The sequence below is a fragment of the Bos mutus genome, chromosome 10, assembly GCF_027580195.1.
Source record: "Bos mutus isolate GX-2022 chromosome 10, NWIPB_WYAK_1.1, whole genome shotgun sequence".
Classification (NCBI taxonomy): Eukaryota; Metazoa; Chordata; class Mammalia; order Artiodactyla; family Bovidae; genus Bos; species Bos mutus.
Window position 1 is genome coordinate 41,074,556 of NC_091626.1, and position 19,321 is coordinate 41,093,876.

At 39.6% G+C, this 19,321-nt stretch overlaps 1 protein-coding gene across 4 annotated transcripts in view; it reads left to right on the forward strand.

Moving 5' to 3' along the window:
- Positions 1 to 2,341: 2,341 nt before the first annotated feature.
- The window catches only part of DLGAP5 (DLG associated protein 5), a 47,588-nt gene continuing 30,608 nt past the window's right edge, over positions 2,342 to 19,321 (forward strand). For 3 of the 4 annotated variants that reach the window (XM_005905046.3, XM_070377796.1, XM_070377797.1), the window contains exons 1-6: positions 2,342 to 2,482; positions 6,064 to 6,302; positions 11,843 to 12,036; positions 16,971 to 17,033; positions 18,361 to 18,445; positions 18,536 to 18,655. In XM_005905046.3, coding sequence (XP_005905108.2) covers positions 6,065 to 6,302; positions 11,843 to 12,036; positions 16,971 to 17,033; positions 18,361 to 18,445; positions 18,536 to 18,655 — 700 coding nt within the window. In that variant the 5' untranslated portion in view covers positions 2,342 to 2,482; position 6,064. Of the gene's footprint in view, positions 2,483 to 6,063; positions 6,303 to 11,842; positions 12,037 to 16,970; positions 17,034 to 18,360; positions 18,446 to 18,533; positions 18,656 to 19,321 lie in introns of those variants that run through there. The other variant, XM_070377798.1, reaches the window with a different exon arrangement.

Below are 19,321 nucleotides of genomic sequence, written 5' to 3' on the forward strand. Positions count from 1 at the left end.
AAAAGTCTCCAAGCCAGGCTTCAGCACTATGTGAACCGTGAACTTCCTGATGTTCAAGCTGGTTTTAGAAAAGGCAGAGGAACCAGAGATCAAATTGCCAACATCCGCTGGATCATAGAAAAAGCAAGAAAGTTCCAGAAAAACATCTATTTCTGCTTTACTGACTATGCCAAAGCCTTTGACTGTGTGGATCACAATAAACTGTGGAAAATTCTGAAAGAGAGGGGAATACCAGACCACCTGATCTGCCTCTTGAGAAATTTGTATGCAGGTCAGGAAGCAACAGTTAGAAGTGGACATGGAACAACAGACTGGTTCCAAATAGGAAAAGGAGTTCGTCAAGGCTGTATCTTGTCACCCTGTTTATTTAACTTATATGCAGAGTACATCAAACGCTGGACTGGAAGAAACACAAGCTGGAATCAAGATTGCCGGGAGAAATATCAATCACCTCAGATATGCAGATGACACCACCCTTATGCAAAAAGTGAAGAGGAACTAAAAAGCCTCTTGATGAAAGTGAAAGTGGAAAGTGAAAAAGTTGGCTTAAAGCTCAACATTCAGAAAACTAAGATCATGGCATCCGGTCCCATCACTTCATGGGAAATAGATGGGGAAACAGTGGAAACAGTGTCAGACTTTATTTTGGGGGGCTCCAAAATCACTGCAGATGGTGACTGCAGCCATGAAATTCAAAGACGCTTACTCCTTGGAAGGAAAGTTATGACCAACCTAGATAGCATATTCAAAAGCAGAGACATTACTTTGCCAACAAAGGTCCATCTAGTTAAGGCTATGGTTTTTCCTGTGATCATGTATGGATGTGAGAGTTGGACTGTGAAGAAGGCTGAGCGCTGAAGAATTGATGCTTTTGAACTGTGGTGTTGGAGAAGACTCTTGAGAGTCCCTTGGACTGCAAGGAGATCCAACCAGTCCATCCTAAAGGAGATCAGTCCTGGGTGTTCATTGGAAGGACTGATATTGAAGCTGAAACTCCAATACTTTGGCTACCTGATGCGAAGAACTGACTCATTTGAAAAGACTCTGATGCTGGGAAAGACTGAGGGCAGGAGGAGAAAGGGACGACAGAGGATGAGATGGTTGGATGGCATCACTGACTCAGTGGACATGAGTTTGGGTAAACTCTGGGAGCTGTTGATGGACAGGGAGGACTGGTGTGCTGTGGTTCATGGGGTTGCAAAGAGTCAGCCATGACTGAGGAACTGAAATGATACTGATACTGAGATGAGTGCAATTGTGCAGTAGTTTGAGCATTCTTTGGCATTGCCTTTCTTTGGGATTGGAATGAAAACTGACCTTTTCCAGTCCTGTGGCCACTGCTGAGTTTTCCAAATTAGCTGGCATACTGGGTGCACCACTTGCACAGCATCATCTTTTAGGTTTTGAAATAGCTCAACTGGAATTCCATCATATCACTAGTTTGTTCCTAGTGATGCTTCCTAAGGCCCACTTGACTTCACATTCCAGGACGTCTGGCTCTAGGTGAGTGATCATACCATCGTATTCAGCAATAAAAACAACAGGGCTGATTCATGCAAAGGTAAGGATGGATCTTGCAAACAATACACTGAGAGAAAGGCAAACAGGAGAGTACCTACCACTCCTATTTTTAAAGTGACAGAAATCAAAAGAGTGAGCACCTAAACGCTGGGAGATTTAGAATGGGGCTTGAGGAACTCAAAGGTTATGAAAATGCTCTCATATCCTGACTGGGTGGTGGTTACACAGCTGATTACATTTAGCAAAACTCATCAGATTATACACTCAAAAAACCTATGCTTCTGAATGTAATTACTTTATATCTATTTTTTAATGTAGACGAGAAAAAAAAGACAAGTAACAAGTAATAAAACTAATAATGATTTAACGAGCAATTTGGTGCGATAATAAAACTTCCTTTAAAACTTTAAGCGAAGAAAATATTTCATTAAGTTCAGCTGATTTATGTAATTAAACAAGGACATTAAAAAGTCCTGCAAATAAAAAACAACAACAAAAAGCCCTGCAAACTCTGACGCCCCTCTCCTTCATCCTGTCCTTTCTCTGATACCAGCGAGGGCCAGGTAGCTGCCGAGCGGACGCAAGCGTAGCCCACGGTCAACCACCGGCCACTCCCGCTCCTAGCCGGCCCAGACCTCCCACCGCTCCGCCCTTCGTCAATATAGCATCCCGGACACGCCCAAAGAGCCCGCTCACACCTACCCTTTGAATGGTCCGTTAACCTTTCAATCAATTCAAATACGGCAAGGAGCGAGCTAATAGCGCGCCTCGTCGAGGGGAAGAGGCGGGCACTTTTACCGGAAGTGTTGGTTAAAATACCTCCAATCAGCGGCTCTGTGCGGGAAGTTTGAATTTTGTCGATTCTTGCTGTAGACGTTCCTTCTTCGGAGGCGCGGTGGTCTTCCAGGACCAGAGAGTTCCTTTTAGTTTGGTTGAAGTTTAACGCTAGAAACTGCCTCAGGTAGGTAGTTGCTGGGTAGCTGGAGGAGGACACGGTTCGCTTCTTTCTAGAAGTTATAAAAGGGTCCGAGGACTGGCGGCAACGCTCTGAACTTCGCCTGGGGGAGGCTTCTTCTAGGACCTCATTACCTCTCCTTCCGGAAGCTGTTGCCTCAGTCCTCCGGAAGAGTAAATATTTTTTGAGAAGACCTGTGTAGCAGCAGCATTTCGCCACCGGGGTGTAATTGGCATTTGGCCCCAACTATATTCCAGTAGCTCCTTACAGATTATGTGACAACTAAAAACGCTTGGGTTGACAATCCCTAGGCAAGCAAGACTAAGTAAGGCGTTCTAGACTTTCAGGCTGGAAGAAACTCCAGTCAAGGGTAGAGAACTTAAATGTGTGTGAAGAGCCGGGCTGCGGGGCTGGGGATTTCAGCTCCACTACCTTTTAACAGTGCTTATGTGGGCAGTTAATTTACCTCATCTGTATAAGGGTAGTTATACTACCTTTTAGGATTTAGATGATAATAAAATATGCCTTCAGTGTTAGCCCTTTCTCGCTTTGCTGTGTACAATACAGTGCTATGCCGTATTTTAAAAACTAATACATAATTTTAATTTTTTCTTTAATAACTGCTTAATATTGTTGCAGGAAAAGCCAATTTTGACTCCAGGTTGGAACTGTTTCTTTGACTTGCTTTTCCGTTGCTTTTGTTATTATATATAATCATACAGAATGGCCTGCCTCAGAGAATCCTACCCCTCTGCTTGACTTTTAAACTAAAATGCCTTTGTTCAGAACCCTAGACATTAGTGTGCCATCTTCTTGGTCAGCTCTGGGGAATAAAGTCCTTGCCTCTATACTTCATCTCCCCTTCATTGGCCTGCTGTGCAGCAAGGAGAGCAAGTGTTCCATAGTATTTGTGAGAAGTGGTAAAAAAAATAGTAGAGGAGAGTTCTTGATAAAAAGCACAGTTCTTTATCACTTCCTCTGGACCCTTAAAGGAGAATGTTTTTAGCATTCAGTTCAGTCGCTCAGTCCTGTCGGACTCTTTGTGACCCCATGGACTGCATCTTGTGAGGTTTTTCTGTCCATCACCAACTCCTGGAGCTTGCTCAAACTCATGTCCATCGAGTTGGTGATACTGTCCGACCATCTCATCCTCTGTCGTTCGCTTCTCCTGCCTTCAATCTTTCCCAGCATCAGGGTGTTTTCTAATGAGTCATTCAGGTCAGATGAATTCTCATATTTTATACTCTGTTGATTGCTTGAAATAGCATTTTAATTTGCCTCACTTCTTATGCAGATTTTTATGTGCAGTTTTCTAGGGTACTTTCTTTGTTATTCTTGTTGTTGAAGAGCACTGTGTGCTTATGTATTTTTAAAATTCCTAGTGACAGACGTTCCATCCTTCCCTCCCCCCGTTTTCTTTTAAATTGGCAAGACTCTTTGGAGAATTGGTCCTTTTTCTCCAGTTTGGCTTAGTTGTTCTCTCCACTAGTTGTTTAGGTGAGGCTCTTAGATTTTCCAGTTTCCTTTATTCTCTTCCTCAGTTGGAGCCTGGTAGGCTACAGTTGATGGGGTCTCAAAAAGTCTGACAGGACTGAGTGACTTCACTTTCACTTTCATTTGGATCCACAGTTTCTTAGAACCCATGACATCATCTTTCTTGTTCTCTCTTGTTTTACTTCAATACATTCTCAGGGATCTTTCTAAGAAAAGAGTATATGCCAAATAAACTATATGACTTCTTGTATGGCTAAAAGAATTTTATTCTGTCTCACCAAAGCAAGCATATGGTTATCCTTCTACATCATTATGGTACTTCTGGAAACCCTTTTTTCTCAATCTCATATTTGACTGCCTATTTATCTTCTCTAACTATATAATATGCATCTTGTGGGTTGTTTTTTTTTTTTTTGTCTTCTGGTTGAGAAAAAGTGCCAGGCTGCCTGCGTTCATCATCAGATCAGATCAGATCAGTTGCTCAGTCGTGTCCAACTCTTTTCGACCCCATGAATCACAGCACGCCAGGCCTCCCTGTCCATCACCATCTCCCGGAGTTCACTCAAACTCACGTCCATCGAGTTGATGATGCCATCCAGCCATCTCATCCTCTGTTGTCCCCTTCTCCTCTTGCCCCCAATCCCTCCCAGCATCAGAGTCTTTTCCAGTGAGTCAACTCTTCGCATGAGGTGGCCAAAGTACTGGAGTTTCAGCTTTAGCATCATTCCTTCCAAAGAAATCCCAGGGCTGATCTCCTTCAGAATGGACTGGTTGGATCTCCTTGCAGTCCAGGGGACTCTCAAGAGTCTTCTCCAACACCACAGTTCAAAAGCATCAATTCTTCGGCGCTCAGCCTTCTTCACAGTCCAACTCTCACATCCATACATGACCACTGGAAAAACCATAGCCTTGACTAGACGGACCTTTGTTGGCAAAGTAATGTCTCTGCTTTTCAATATGCTATCTAGGTTGGTCATAACTTTCCTTCCAAGGAGTAAGCGTCTTTTAATTTCATGGCTGCAGTCACCATCTGCAGTGATTTTGGAGCCCAAAAAAATAAAGTCTGACACTGTTTCCACTGTTTCCCCGTCTATTTCCCATGAAGTGATGGGACCAGATGCCATGATCTTAGTTTTCTGAATGTTGAGCTTTAAGCCAACTTTTTCACTCTCCACTTTCACTTTCATCAAGAGGCTTTTGAGTTCCTCTTCACTTTCTGCCATAAGGGTGGTGTCATCTGCATATCTGAGGTGATTGATATTTCTCCCGGCAATCTTGATTCCAGCTTGTGTTTCTTCCAGTCCAGCGTTTCTCAAGATGTACCCTGCATATAAGTTAAATAAACAGGGTGACAAGATACAGCCTTGACGAACTCCTTTTCCTATTTGGAACCAGTCTGTTGTTCCATGTCCACTTCTAACTGTTGCTTCCTGACCTGCATACAAATTTCTCAAGAGGCAGATCAGGTGGTCTGGTATTCCCCTCTCTTTCAGAATTTTCCACAGTTTATTGTGATCCACACAGTCAAAGGCTTTGGCATAGTCAGTAAAGCAGAAATAGATGTTTTTCTGGAACTCTCTTGCTTTTTCTATGATCCAGCGGATGTTGGCAATTTGATCTCTGGTTCCTCTGCCTTTTCTAAAACCAGCTTGAACATCAGGAAGTTCACGGTTCACATATTGCTGAAGCCTGGCTTGGAGAATTTTGAGCATTCATCATCGGGAAGGTTAAGGCAACTATTCTGTATACTGTCCTTCACTTACTTTTCCCTATTTTCACCTTTACTTCATACATTTTGCAGTGTTCTCTATGGTAAGCCTAGAATCTCTTGTTTATATTCCAGACCTTGGCTTCCTGGACTTCACTTCACCTGTCAAACAGGTTCCTATTCAGAACCCCAAAATAGTTTGTAGTATCTTCTCTTTTGATAACTTTCTTCCCACTCTTAACTCACATGTATATTCCATTTTGTATTTTAACATTTTTATTTCAGAAAGCTCTGAAGTGGTATAGGAAGTGAACTGGAATCTTAAGTTTTTAAAATATAAAATGAAATTCCACGTAAGTTGGTCTTTCTCTCTTTTTCCTGACAGGATGTCTTCATCACATTTTGCCAGTCGGCACAGAAAGGATTTAAGTACTGACATGATTAGAACTAAAATTGCTCATAGAAAATCACTGTCTCAGAAGGAAAACAGACATAAGGAATATGAACGAAATAGACATTTTGGTTTGAAAGATGTCAACATTCCAACCTTGGAAAGTAGAAGTCTTCTTGAATTAGATGAGACATCTCAAGAGCTTGTTCCAGAAAAGGCCAGTATCAAGCCAAGTAAGTAGAGGTTGATTGTAATTTCAAGTGTTTTGAAGAGTAATATCTGAGAGTATTATTACCTCAGAAGAGTGGTTTAATATCTGAGGTTTAAAAAAACCCTGACCAGAAGAATGGAGTTTTGAAATAACATTCTAAATAACTGTGTTTTCTACAATTGCTGCTGCTGCTAAGTCACATCAGTCGTGTCCGACTCTGTGCGACCCCATAGACAGCAGCCCACCAGGCTCCCCCCTCCCTGGGATTCTCCAGGCAAGAACACTGGAGTGGGTTGCCATTTCCTTCTCCAATGCATGAAAGTGAAAAGTGAAAGTGAAGTCGCTCAGCTGTGTCTGACTCTTCGAGACCCCATGGACTGCAGCCTACCAGGCTCCTCCGTCCATGGGATTTTCCAGGCAAGAGTACTGGAGTGGGTTGCCATGGCCTTCTCCGTTTCTACAATTAAGTACTTCCTATTTCAAGCAAAGACTGAACGTCCCTATCTAGGCTAATGCCATTCACCTATGGAGTATTATAACATTTTTTACCTATATGGCCTTATAGGAATCCTAATTTCTTACTTCTAGAGCTTAGGTAAGATAAACATTAACAAGATAAGTTAATAAGGGTTATATAAAAATATAACCGATGAGAATTTGCATGCTGCAACTAAAAAAATATGGATATACTTGATTGAAGTATCCAAAAGGTAAGGATACTAAATCAAAGTATTCATCCCTGTAGTTTGCCTAGATGGATTTAGGGTGGTTAGGAGGGGAAGAACCAATTCAAAAAGAAAGGAATGATCTCAGCAAAAGATAAAGATAATAAAAATGAGTGTTAGAAGGCAAGGGATACTATAGAATAGAAGGAAGAGAACTGGAAAGTGTCATGCATTTGCAGAATGAGTCATTGGACTCCTATTTAGTTGTGTTTATATAGCAGGTACTAGGAGCTAGATTGCAGTGAAACAAAGCAAAGATAAAGTTTGAAGAAATGGCAGAGAGAGATAAAGTCTTAGAAGTTTTATAGAGAAATGAGATGTCACATCGTTCTAAGTGTTCACTGCTTCAGTTTTTATCATTTTTCCAGAACCAGTGTAATGTTTGACACGCACGAGACACTCAACATATAAAGGTTAATTGCTTCTGTAATAGGGAGGGGTGGGCTAAAACTATTTCTTCTAGATTTGTCATTTTTGTGATTCTAAAAGAAAATGAGAGAAAAGAATTGGATTAATATGTTGTAGCGTTTTTGTTTTTGAGATGAAGTGATGGTTTATGTTTGAAGATCAAAGAAAGTGGGTTGGTCGTTGAGGGGGGATAGAGTAAAGAATAACATCTGTTAGGAGTTCAGAGGAAATGAAAACTGGGTCATAGAACTGAATAAGATGGACTTTGAAGAAAACTGACATTTTCTGTGAGAAGAGGTGATGTTATTGCCTTCTGAGTTGTCTCTTTGCTTCTACTCGGACCCTCTCAAACACTTCATTCCTCGGCCAAAATCTTTCAAATTAAATTTAACTTTGTCAGTGTGCTATTAAAGTGTTTTTTATTCCTCATTTGCAAAGGCCTAGAGGTAGGAGCCAGAGAAGGCAATGGCAACACTCCAGTACTCTTGCCTGGAGAATCCCATGGGCGGAGGAGCCTGGTAGGCTGCAGTCCACGGGGTCACGAAGAGTTGGACACGACTGAACTACTTCACTTTCACTTTTCACTTTCATGCATTGGAGAAGGAAATGGCAACCCACTCCAGTGTTCTTGCCTGTAGAATCCCAGGGAGCGAGGAGCCTGGTGGGCTGCCGTCTATGGGGTTGCACAGAGTCAGACACGACTGAAGCGACTTAGCAGCAGCAGCAGAGGTAGGGATGGGCCAGGTGTGTTCCAGAGAAGGTGAATAAGGAAGCATGGCTGGAGAAAGCAAGCAAGTTCCCATAGAGCCCTGAGGGCCATCATTATAAGGACATTGGCTTTTACTCTGAAATATGAAATGTTTAATGGATTAATGAATGTTTCTCTGATTTACGATTTAAAGGCATCTCTTTGGCTACTGTGTTGAGAATAGATTGTGGGGTGGCAAGCATAGCCACAGAGAGACCAGCTTGAAGACTGTTGCAATAATTTAGTACATGGTTGACCACAGTGGCGAAAGTGTGAAAGTGTTAGTCTCTCAGTCATGTCCAACTCTTGGCGACCCCATGGACTATAACTCACTAGGCTCCTCTGTCCTTGGAATTCTCCAGGCAAGAATACTGGAGTGGGTTGCCATTTCCTTCTCCAGGTATCTTCCGACCCAGGGATTGAACCTGGGTCTCCTGCATTGCAGGCAGATTCTTTACCGTCTGAGCCACCAGGGAAGCCAGAGTGGTAGCAGCAAAAATAGTTGGTTGAATTCTGGATGTATTTTGAGGGTTGAACCAATATGATTTCTAAATGGATTCAATGTAGGGGTTGATGAAGAAAGAGAAGTCAAGGGAACTTCCCTGGAGGTTCAATGTTCAAACTCCACTCTTCCACTGCAGGGGGTAAGGGTTTGATCCCTGGTAAGGGAACTAAGATCCCACATGCTGAGTGGCCAAAAAGTTAAACAAATAAATATAGATGAGTAAGAAAGAGGAATCAAGATGATTCCAAAGTTTTTGGCCTGAGCACCTAAAAATATGCAGTGGCCATTTACTAAATTGTAAAGGACTGGGGGAGTGGTAAGGTTAGAGTTCAGTGTTAGATGTAAAAGAGGAGATTTTGAAAAGGTAGTTGGATATCCAAGATGAGTTCAGAGGAGAAGTCTGAGCTAGATAAATAAATTCAGGTGTTGCCAACTTATACATGGTCTTTTGGTTTTTTAAATATTTATTTGTTTGGCAGTGCCGAGTCTTACTTGTAGCACTCAATCTTCAATCTTCCTTGGGGCATGAGAGATCTTAGCTGTGGCATGTATACAGGATCTAGTTCCCTGATCAAGGTTCAAACCTGCATCCCCTGCATTGTAGGACAGATTCTTAACCACTGGAGTGCTAGGAAATACCATGGAATTTTTTTTCCTGAATATTTTCCATATGCAGTTGGATGAATCTGTGGATGTGGAACCCAGGAATATGGAGAGTCGACTGTAGAAAGGAAAGAAGTAGCATGCATTTTGTGTGCTGTTCCAGCCATATTCATTTGTGCATTGCAGGTGGAAAGTTGACATAGAGAGGCCTTTAATTGGAATTGGGATTTTGCCAGAGTGAGAGAGGGGCCAAAAAGTTGAAGAAGTGATTATGATGATAAATCATGGACTCTAAATTGGATATGAAAACACTTGATGTGAGGGAGGTGAAAGACAGTGAAAATATGATCGTAGATCAGGAGCATGTAGGTACGTCCTGGTGGAGCCAAAGAATTGTTGGAAAGATAAGATATGGTAATCAGAGAGTGGATTTCTTGAAATTGGGCTTATGAAGGACATATAGTATTCATCGGTAATAATGAGGTCTCAAGTGCCTGGTTATCTCATGAATAAATACAGGTGTGACAGGAAATTGGTCCTCTGAGCCCTTGAAGTTTCTGGCAGGGCCTGGGTTGATCAGACCTCTCTCTCTTTGGCTGGTTAGTTGCATTTGACCACAAGCAGTGTGGTCTGTGAATGTTATTTTATGTGTGCATGACACGAGAAAGGTTGAAGTACTAGTATGGGTGTGATCATGGGAATGGGTACCTGAGATACAGTGGAAGAAAGATCACTGGAAGAAAGAACACCTAAGAATCGAGAAGCTAGGGTACTGGATGAGTCATCAAGATTTGTGCAAGAACAGTGATGGAGACAATGACAGTGAGCCACGAGCTAAAGCCTTCAAGGAAGGAGAAACAAACATGGAAGAGATACTGGGTTAGATCTGATGACACAAAATGTAAAGCTGGGATCTTTAAATGAAGAAGAAATAATCAGAAACCAACAATGAGGTCATCTGTCCTCTTCGGGTGCAGTGATACTCTAGTGTGGGAGAAAAAACAGTCAGCCTCATGAGAGGACAACTAGGGAAGCAGTGACTTCAGGGGAGAGCCAGGTTTCAGTTCAATCAAGAGCTGAGGGGAACCTTCACAGAAGTCGAAGATAAAGGGGTTTGTTGGTGACTGATCACTTGATCATCTGTGTTTTTGCATATTCTGTACTCTGCCTGGGGTTTTCTCTTATTTAACAATTTTATCAAGGTCCAATTTATATACTATAAATTTCCCTCATTTTAAGTATATACCTTTTTGTAGTAAATTTATTCAGTTATGCAGTTATGTGTGGATTATTTTTAATCCTTACCCAGGGGACAAACACTTATTTATTCCTCTGAACCCTTTTTAGGTATGCTGTGTTAAGGAAGCATTTCCTGATCTCTCCAGATAGCTGTTGTACTGATTCTTTTTAATGGGCATTCTCTTTTTTAAAACTGTGTTCCCTTGAGCCCCTCAAGGGCAGACATTTTCTTACTTATTCTTCCTACTAAAAATGTCTCACACATGGTAGCCACTTATATTTTTCATATAAAAATGTTTCAACAAACATTATTGTATTAAATAAGCATTATATTGTAAGACACTTCATAGTTTAAAGAAACATAAGATTTATGTAGAAAACCTAAATTGAGCTAAACTGACAGGGAGCCTAAATATCAAAAGAAAGAAATAGTATTAGTTACCCCAAAATTCAGTGGCTTAAAACAATAAGTGTTTATTAATTTACACAGTTTTTGTGGGTCAGGAATTTAAGTGCAGCTTGGCTAGATGGTTCTGGAGACTGCAGTCAGGATGTTATGCAGGATGCATCTGAGGGCTTGACTGAGACTGGAGATCTACTTCTACATGCTGTTTGATTATTGTAAAGGATTCACTTCTGAAGTGACTCATCCATGTGACCAGCAGGTCGATGCTGGCTTTTGGCAGGAGGCCTTAGTTCTTTGTCACGTGGACATCTCTATGGGGCTTCCTGAGTCTCCTAACAGTTCCACGTGGCCACTGGCATCCCCCCAGAGCAAGTGATCTAAGAGTGTATGCGTATGTGCTAAGTTGCCTCGGTTGTGTCTGTTTGTGACCCTGTGGACTGGAGACTCCTCTGTCCATGGGGATTCTCCAGGCAAGAACGCTGCAGTGTGTTGCCATGCCCTCCTTTAGGGGATCTTCCCAACCCAGGATCTAACCTGCATAGTCATGGAGTTGTTCTCCATCATTTCCACAGTACTTTCTTGGTCACACAGGTCGGCCCTATTCAGATGGCAGGGATGACACAAGACATGACTGCCAAGAGGTGAGAATCACTGGACGTCAGCTTGGAGTCTGGTATCATAGAAGTTAATTAATTTAAAAGTGAACTAATACATCCCTAGACATAGCAAGCAATCAGATATTTGAACAAGTGAAGTCAAAAGAAATAGGAATATTAAAACAGAGGTGGAAATAAATTGAAGTGTTAAGGAATTAACAAGAAGTTACTAAAAGCACTTCTTAGCAACAGTTGAAGTTAGAAGTTAAGATATTTGCCTAACTTTCTATCTGAAATATTTTATATACTGTTTTTTCTTTTTTCCTACTTAGAGTCAACAAAAACTGTTGTCTTTGATCAACGAAAACAGATGCTCCAAAAATACAAAGAAGAAAAACAACTTCAAAAATTGAAAGAGCAGAGAGAGAAAACTAAACGAGGAGTATTTAAAGTGGGTCTTTATAGACCTGATATGCCTTGTTTTCTTTTCTCAAACCAGAATGCTATGAAAGCTGAGCCAAAAAAGGTTAGTATCCTAACTTGATACAGAGAAATAGTTGCTTTTAACTGGTATTTTCTTTAAGAGATTAGATGACTAAAATAATCATTTCCCTGAGTCCCCTAGTTGATAGGGGTGGGAATGACATAATAGTAACTCTGAAGATGAAAACAGAGTCTCTTGATGTAACTGCTGGTAGGTTGAGATTGGATAAAACCAGGGGAGAGATTGGAAAAAACCTGGTAGAGTCAGGCTAAACAGTGAATGCTGTGCCAGGGTATTTGGTGTTTACCTTATAGGATATGCAGAGTTAAGGGAGGCTTATAAATGAGATTGTACCATTATCAAACTAATATTCAGGAAGATTACCTTGCCTTAAGGATTATAGTCTAGAAAGGCAAGCTTTTATAGATGGAAAGACCAGTTGTGAATCATATATTATGACTATTCTCTATACATAGATTAGGTGAAAAGAGATAAGTGGACTGGGCCATTGGTTTAAAAACAAGAAATAGGTTTAAGACATCTTTTTTCCTGAGATATAATTGACATTAATTTCAGGTGTGCAACATAATGAGTCATTATTTGTATAAGTTATAAGATGACCACGGTAATTAGTCTAGTTAACATCTATCACCACACATAGTTAAACAAATTTTTTTCTCGTGATGAGAACATTTAAGGTCTACTCCTGACAATGTTCAAACGTACAGTATAGTATTATTAACTGTTGTCACCATGCTGAATACTATATTCCCAGGACTGACTTATTTTTAAAACTGGAAGTTTGTACTTTTTGACTATATTCACCCTTTTTGCCCAACCTGCACCTCTGGCAACCACCAGTCTGGTTTTTGTTTGTTTTTTTAAGTTTAGTTTAATTTATTTGGCTGCACTGGGTCTTTAGTTATGGCATATGCAGGGTTGTTGATCTTTGTTGTGGCATGTGGGATCTTTAGTTGTGATATTCCAAGTCTTACCAGTTCCCCGACCAGGGATCGCACCTGGGCCCTCTCCATTGGGAACACAGAGTCTTAGCCACTGCACCCTCAGGGAAGTCCCCTACCAGTCTGTCCTTTATTTAGGAGGTTGTGTTTTTTATTATTATTTGTTTAAACTTCCAAATATAAGTAAGGTCATATGGTATTTGTCTTTCTCTGGCTTATTTGTTTAAACTTCCAAATATAAGTAAGATCATACGGTATTTGTCTTTGTCTGACTTATTTCACTTAGCATAATGCCCTCAATGTCCATTCATGTTGTCACAAAAGGCAACATTTCCTTCTTTTTTCATGGCTGAATAATAATAAAAACACCCCCAAATGGACTATTAGTTTCTTTATTCACTCATCCATTGATGGACACTTGGCTATTATAAATAATGCTGCAGTGTACATGGGGGTACATATATCTTTTTGAGTCAGTGTTTTCATTTTCTTTGGATAAGTACCCAGAATTGGAAATGCTGGATCATATGATAGTTCTAGTTTTAATTTTTTGAGGATCTTCCATACTGTTTTCCATACAGGCTGCACCAATTTACATTAACAACAACAGTGTAGTAGGGCTCCCTTTTCTCCATATCCTCACCAACGCTTATTATTTCTTGTCTTTTTGATAATGGCCTTTCTAACAGGTGTCATGTAAGACATCTTAAGAGATAAATTTGACAGGACTGGTGACCTCAAGTAAGTAGTGAGGGGTAAAGGAAGTTGAAGAGTTAAAGATGACTGTTCTGAAGATAATAGTTTGAGCAATAATACAAGTTTTATAAAAGGCTCTAGGTTTGTCCACCTCAGTTCAACTAACTCAAATTCCTGTTTATTTTATGATTGAGTAATATTTCATTGTATGTAGGTACCATAACTTCTTAATCCATTCATTGTCAATGGACATCTAGGTTGCTTTCATGTCCTGGCTGTTGTAATTAAGTGCTTCAGTGAATACTGGGGTACATGTGTCTTTCTGAATTATAGTTTTCTCAGGGTATATGCCCATTAAGGGGATTGCTAGAAAAATAATACAGATGAACCTATTTTCAGGGCAGGAATAGAGATGCAGATGCAGAGAACAGACTGTGGATACAGCAGGGGAAAAGGGGGGATGAATTGAGAGAGGAGCATTGCAATATATACATTACCATGTGTGAAATAGATAGCTAGTAGGAGGTTGCTGTGTAACACAGGGAGCCAGCCTGGTGCTTTGTGAAAACTAGGGGCTGGACGGGAGAGTGGGGTGGGAGGGAGGCTTAAGAGGAAGGGGATATGCATATACATATAGCTGATTCATGTTGTATGGCAGAAACCAACACAGCAATGTAAAGCAGTTACCTTCCGATTAAAAATAAATTTTAAAGAAAGAATGTATGGGAAAACATAATATTACAAATTTTGCTACTGCTAATAGAGATGAGGAAGGCAGGAAAAGGAATAAGCGTAAGTGGGTGAATATTAATAACCTTTCAAAAAAATCCTATTTGGAAATCAGGCTAGAGATTCATGCTAAGATGTGGATTTAGGATGTGATATTAGGAGTTTAAGTTGTAGGACTAAATGAAACCACTCCAGTAAGAATATGTACAATTATCTGAGTGAGGTCTAGAGAACAGCTTCAAGTGGGCAACGATAGGTTGAAAAGGACTGATCAAATGGCAAGAGAATAAATTCTAAAGGGAGGGGTGATGTAAAGAGAATAATGAGTAAGTCAAGGATGAAGTTTGACATATACCCCAGTGTTCATTGCAGCACTATTTACAATAGCCACGACGCAACTTAGATGTCCATTGACAGATGAATGGATAAAGAAAATGTGGTACATGTATATACAATGAAATATTACTCAGCCATAAAAAGGGGTAGATTTGAGTCAGTGGTAGTGAGGTAACAAGAGCCTGTTATACAGAATGAAGTAAGTCAGAAAGAGAAAACATATATTAATGCATTTATATGGAATCTAGAAAAATGGTACTGATGAACCTGTTTGCTGGGCAGAATTGGAGACACAGATGTAGAGAACAGACTTGTGGACGCAGCAGGGGAAGGAGAGGCTGGGATGAATTGAGAAAGTAGCATTGACATATATACACTGTCACGTGTGAAACAGATAGCTGGTGGGGAGTTGCTGTATAACCCAGGGAGCCCAGCCAGGCGTGCTGTGATGACCTAGAGGGAGTGGCATGGGGGCAGAGAAGGGAGGCTCACGAGGGAGAGGAGATATATATATATATGTGTATACATAATTAGGGTTGTTGTATGGCAGAAACCAACAACATTTGAAAGCAATTTTTCCTCCAATTAAAAAGTAAATTTAAAACTTAAACAAAAAAAGATGAAATTTGAACAGATCAGTTGGACTGTAGATTAGGTAGTCGTTGGTGGTTTGCAATTTAAAGATACATATAAATAAACTCATTGACTATATACTCATTCCTGATTTAAGTAAGAATTGACCAATATAAAGCCCCAAGATACTGCTTCTTTTTTAGGCCTCATGAATCTCAATAATTCATTTGACAGATCTTTGATTATTTACTCTGTATGATCTTAGGATAATGTAGAAGAGACCAAAATTAATAGAATGTAGTGCAAGTGGAAAGATATAGATAAATATGTTCTATATATTAGAGGAAGGAGAGACTGTTTGCATTGGAGGAACATCAGAGAGGACATCTTGGAAGGGATTAGATTCAAGCTGTCTTTTCAAGAATATATAGGATGCCATTCATTGGTCTACACCGTAAACAACTTTTAAAATATGATAAGAAATATTGTGTTAAATAGTATGATTCAGTGAGGAGTCAATAATTGTTCTTCATTTTGTTCAGGCAATAGCCATTGCTGAATTTTAATCCCTTTAAGTACTGTTAAGAAAAGCCTAATTTCTTTAGCACTAGGTTTTCATTGAGATTTGGAGAAGAAAAATGACTTCTCATCTAGAGAAGTCTGATTATGCTTCTTAAGAAATTTTATAGAGTTGATAAATACCTTATAATTTTTTAATCAGTCTTTCTCCTCAATTTTTCCCACACTTTTTGATCAGGTCTCCATTTTCTTACTGACAATGAACAGCTGTGTAATCATGAGATTTGAAGGCAAATTGTCAAAGCTAGGGAAGTAAGCTGTACAGTATCTTTTCATAAACAGAAAAAAAAAAGATCCTAATACTCAAGTTTGTTCATCTGTGTGCTCAGTCGCTCAGCTGTGTGCGACTCTTTATGACCCCATGGATTGTCGTCCTCCAGGCTCCTCTGTCCATGGAATTTTCCAGACGAGAACACTGGAGCAGGTTGCCATTTCCTACTCCAGGGAGTCTTCCCAGTTTGTTCATCTACCCCATTCCAAATATGTCCAGCTAATCATACTAATGAGGATCCTAATAACTTGGAAAATATGCTTTGAAATTTCTTCTCTTTCCTCATTGAAAAATATGAGTAAGTTTTGAAGCTATTAAATTAAACATATTTTAAATCAAACCAGAACCAGAAAAAAAACAGTAATTTAGGGAGTTCCCTGGCAGTCCAGTGGTTAGAACTCAGTGCTTTCACTGCTGGAGCTGGTGAAATACAATCTCTTTTCAGGGAGCTAAGTTCCTGCAAGCTGTGCAGCATGGCCAAAAAACCCCACAAAAGTTAAAACAAAGCAAAACAGTAAGTTAGCAAGTATCTTTTAGCTGTAAATGATTAATATAAAAATATAAATTTAAAATATAAATATTTTTTATTTATAACTTTAAAATGAGAACTTTGGACTTCCCTGGCAGTCCAGGGATTAAGACTCGATCTTCCAATTCAGGAGGTGAGGGTTTGACCCCTGGTCAGGGAACTAAGATCCCACATGGCATGCTGTGCAGCCGCTCAAAAATAAATATATAAAACGGGAGCTTTATTTCATGAGACATGGAAATAAATTTTGCACTTTATTTAATATATTTTTTAAACTTTATCTTCTTTTGACTATTTTAAGGATGTTCCATCTTCTGTACGGATTACAAGGTCAAAGGCCAGAAACCAAATGGAGCTGACTAAGGTATAGTTGGTAGTTTAGTAGGTCACTGTTACTAAAATGACAAACTGTACTTTTTTTTCTGAGTAAGTAAATTTATTTTTAATTTAATATCAGCTTTAAGCAATAATGATTATTTTACCAGAGTTAATAATACCAAAATAGATGCTACTATATGATGACATAGCAGATTTGGCTATATGCCAAGGAAACAGTCGCTTAAAATATTTTGCACAGATGTCCTTTATGAGATCTATACTAAACTCTGACACATTCTTTTTTATTTACTGGGCTTTTATTATGTATCCCATGTCACCATAAAGCACAAATAGAAATATAAAGCACATGCTATGCTATGCTAAGTCGCTTCAGTCGTGTCCAACTCTGTGCGACCCCATAGACGGCAGCCCACCAGGCTCCCCCGTCCCTGGGATTCTCCAGGCAAGAACACTGGAGTGGGTTGCCATTTCCTTCTCCAATGCATGAAAGTGAAAAATGAAAGTGAAGTCACTCAGTCGTGTCCGACTCTAGCGACCCCATGGACTGCAGCCTACCAGGCTCCTCCGTCCATGGGATTTTCTAGGCAAAAGTACTGGAGTGGGGTGCCATTGCCTTCTCCGATAAAGCACATAGGGTGAGTTTTATAAATTTATGGGTCTTCAAAACACTGCTATGGATAAAGTTACTAGGAGGATTACTAAAGTCAAGTGGTCAGGGAGAAAAGTAGTGTGCTTCTTTGTCAGGTGAGGAAGCTGTAGTTAACTGAATTTGAGTGACTGTCACATTCCTCTAGGCTCTAGGATATAATAGTGAATAAAACAAACAAAATTTCCTGTTTTCAAGGACTCTACATAAGAGATAGTGTTAAAAAAAAAAAAAAGAACCATGTAGTGTGTCAGATGGTCAAAAGTATGGGGGAGATGAAAGAAAAGAAAGAATGGAGATGGAGAGTTTTGGAGTAGCTGTAGGGGAGAATTTTGATCATGCCTCACTGAGTTGGTGGCAGTTTAAATGCAGTCTTTCAAGAAGTAGATGAGTGAGTTGTGGGGAAGAGCTGTCTTCCAGGGGAGGAATTTTCTAGATAAAAAGATACCTGTTGTGTTTAAGGAGTCTCAGAAGATTATAGTCAGTTATTTTTTTAATGGTTTTTCTAAATTCTGGGATTCTGAAAAAGTTTGTTAGGAAATTTATGTAATGGAAAACTTGTTTCTTCATCTCATTTAGGGTAGTGGATTTTTTGCTGGTTCGTTTACAGTATCAGATTTCAAATGTCAGTTTACACCTTAAAAATGTGGTGGTTTGGTTCATTATGCAGTTAAATCACCTAATTTATACCTTATCTTTTAAATAGAGTGGTAATGGGATTGATGTTCGAGCAATCCGACCTGGTCAAAGACAGACTTCTGAGAAGAAAGTGTTGGACAAAGAGAAAAAAGGTAGAAGTATTAGCAATTTTTGTAAGTTCTGATATTGCCACAATAATTTAAAACCACCAAAAGCGTTCGGTTTTATTTTTTTTCCCGCAGCTGTACAACCTGTAATGCTGCCGGTGAGAATGACTCGATCATCTACTCAAGCAGCAAAGCAGATTGTCAAAGAAATCCCGTCTACAGCAGCAAGAAAGCCAGAGTCAAGGGCTGTTAATGGTAAGAACAATTTCTTGATCAGTGACTGAACTAGGATTATGTTGTGATCCTTGAGGGTTTTTGTGTTCAGTTTTTAAGATCATTATATACTTCTTTGAATAGGACAGAAGGAAATGGGAGATTCTAACTCTTGAAGACAGGTTTTGTGCCCCGATATCCTGTCAGCACACAGTGGATGCTCAAATGTTGAAATTTTTCAAAGTGAAAAATTAATAGCCCCAATAAATTACAGTCCATCCATTTGGTGGATTGAAGTGTAATTATTTAAGAACAAGGTGTGAAAAAACACTTAATGACATGGTTAATGATATTAAGTGGGCGAAGAGAAACAGGTAAAACCCTGAACAGTATGATTGAAATTCTATAATGAAATATGTATGTGAATGTGAACTTTGGAAAAACATATTCTGAAGTGTCAACAGTGATTACCACTGAAGTAATGTAAACTTTAGAAAAATTTTTGGTTTTGTGCTTTTTATAATTTTTTCTAATTTTCTATAATAAATATGTATTTTATATTTAGAGGCAAAAGGTAAAATACCTTAACACCTTTTGTTTTCTTTTGTTTTGTTTTGAAAACAGATGGCCTATACGTGAAACAGGAAATTTCATCTGTTTTTATCCTATTTTCTAATATGATTTTTAATCATAATGTCCCTTAAACTG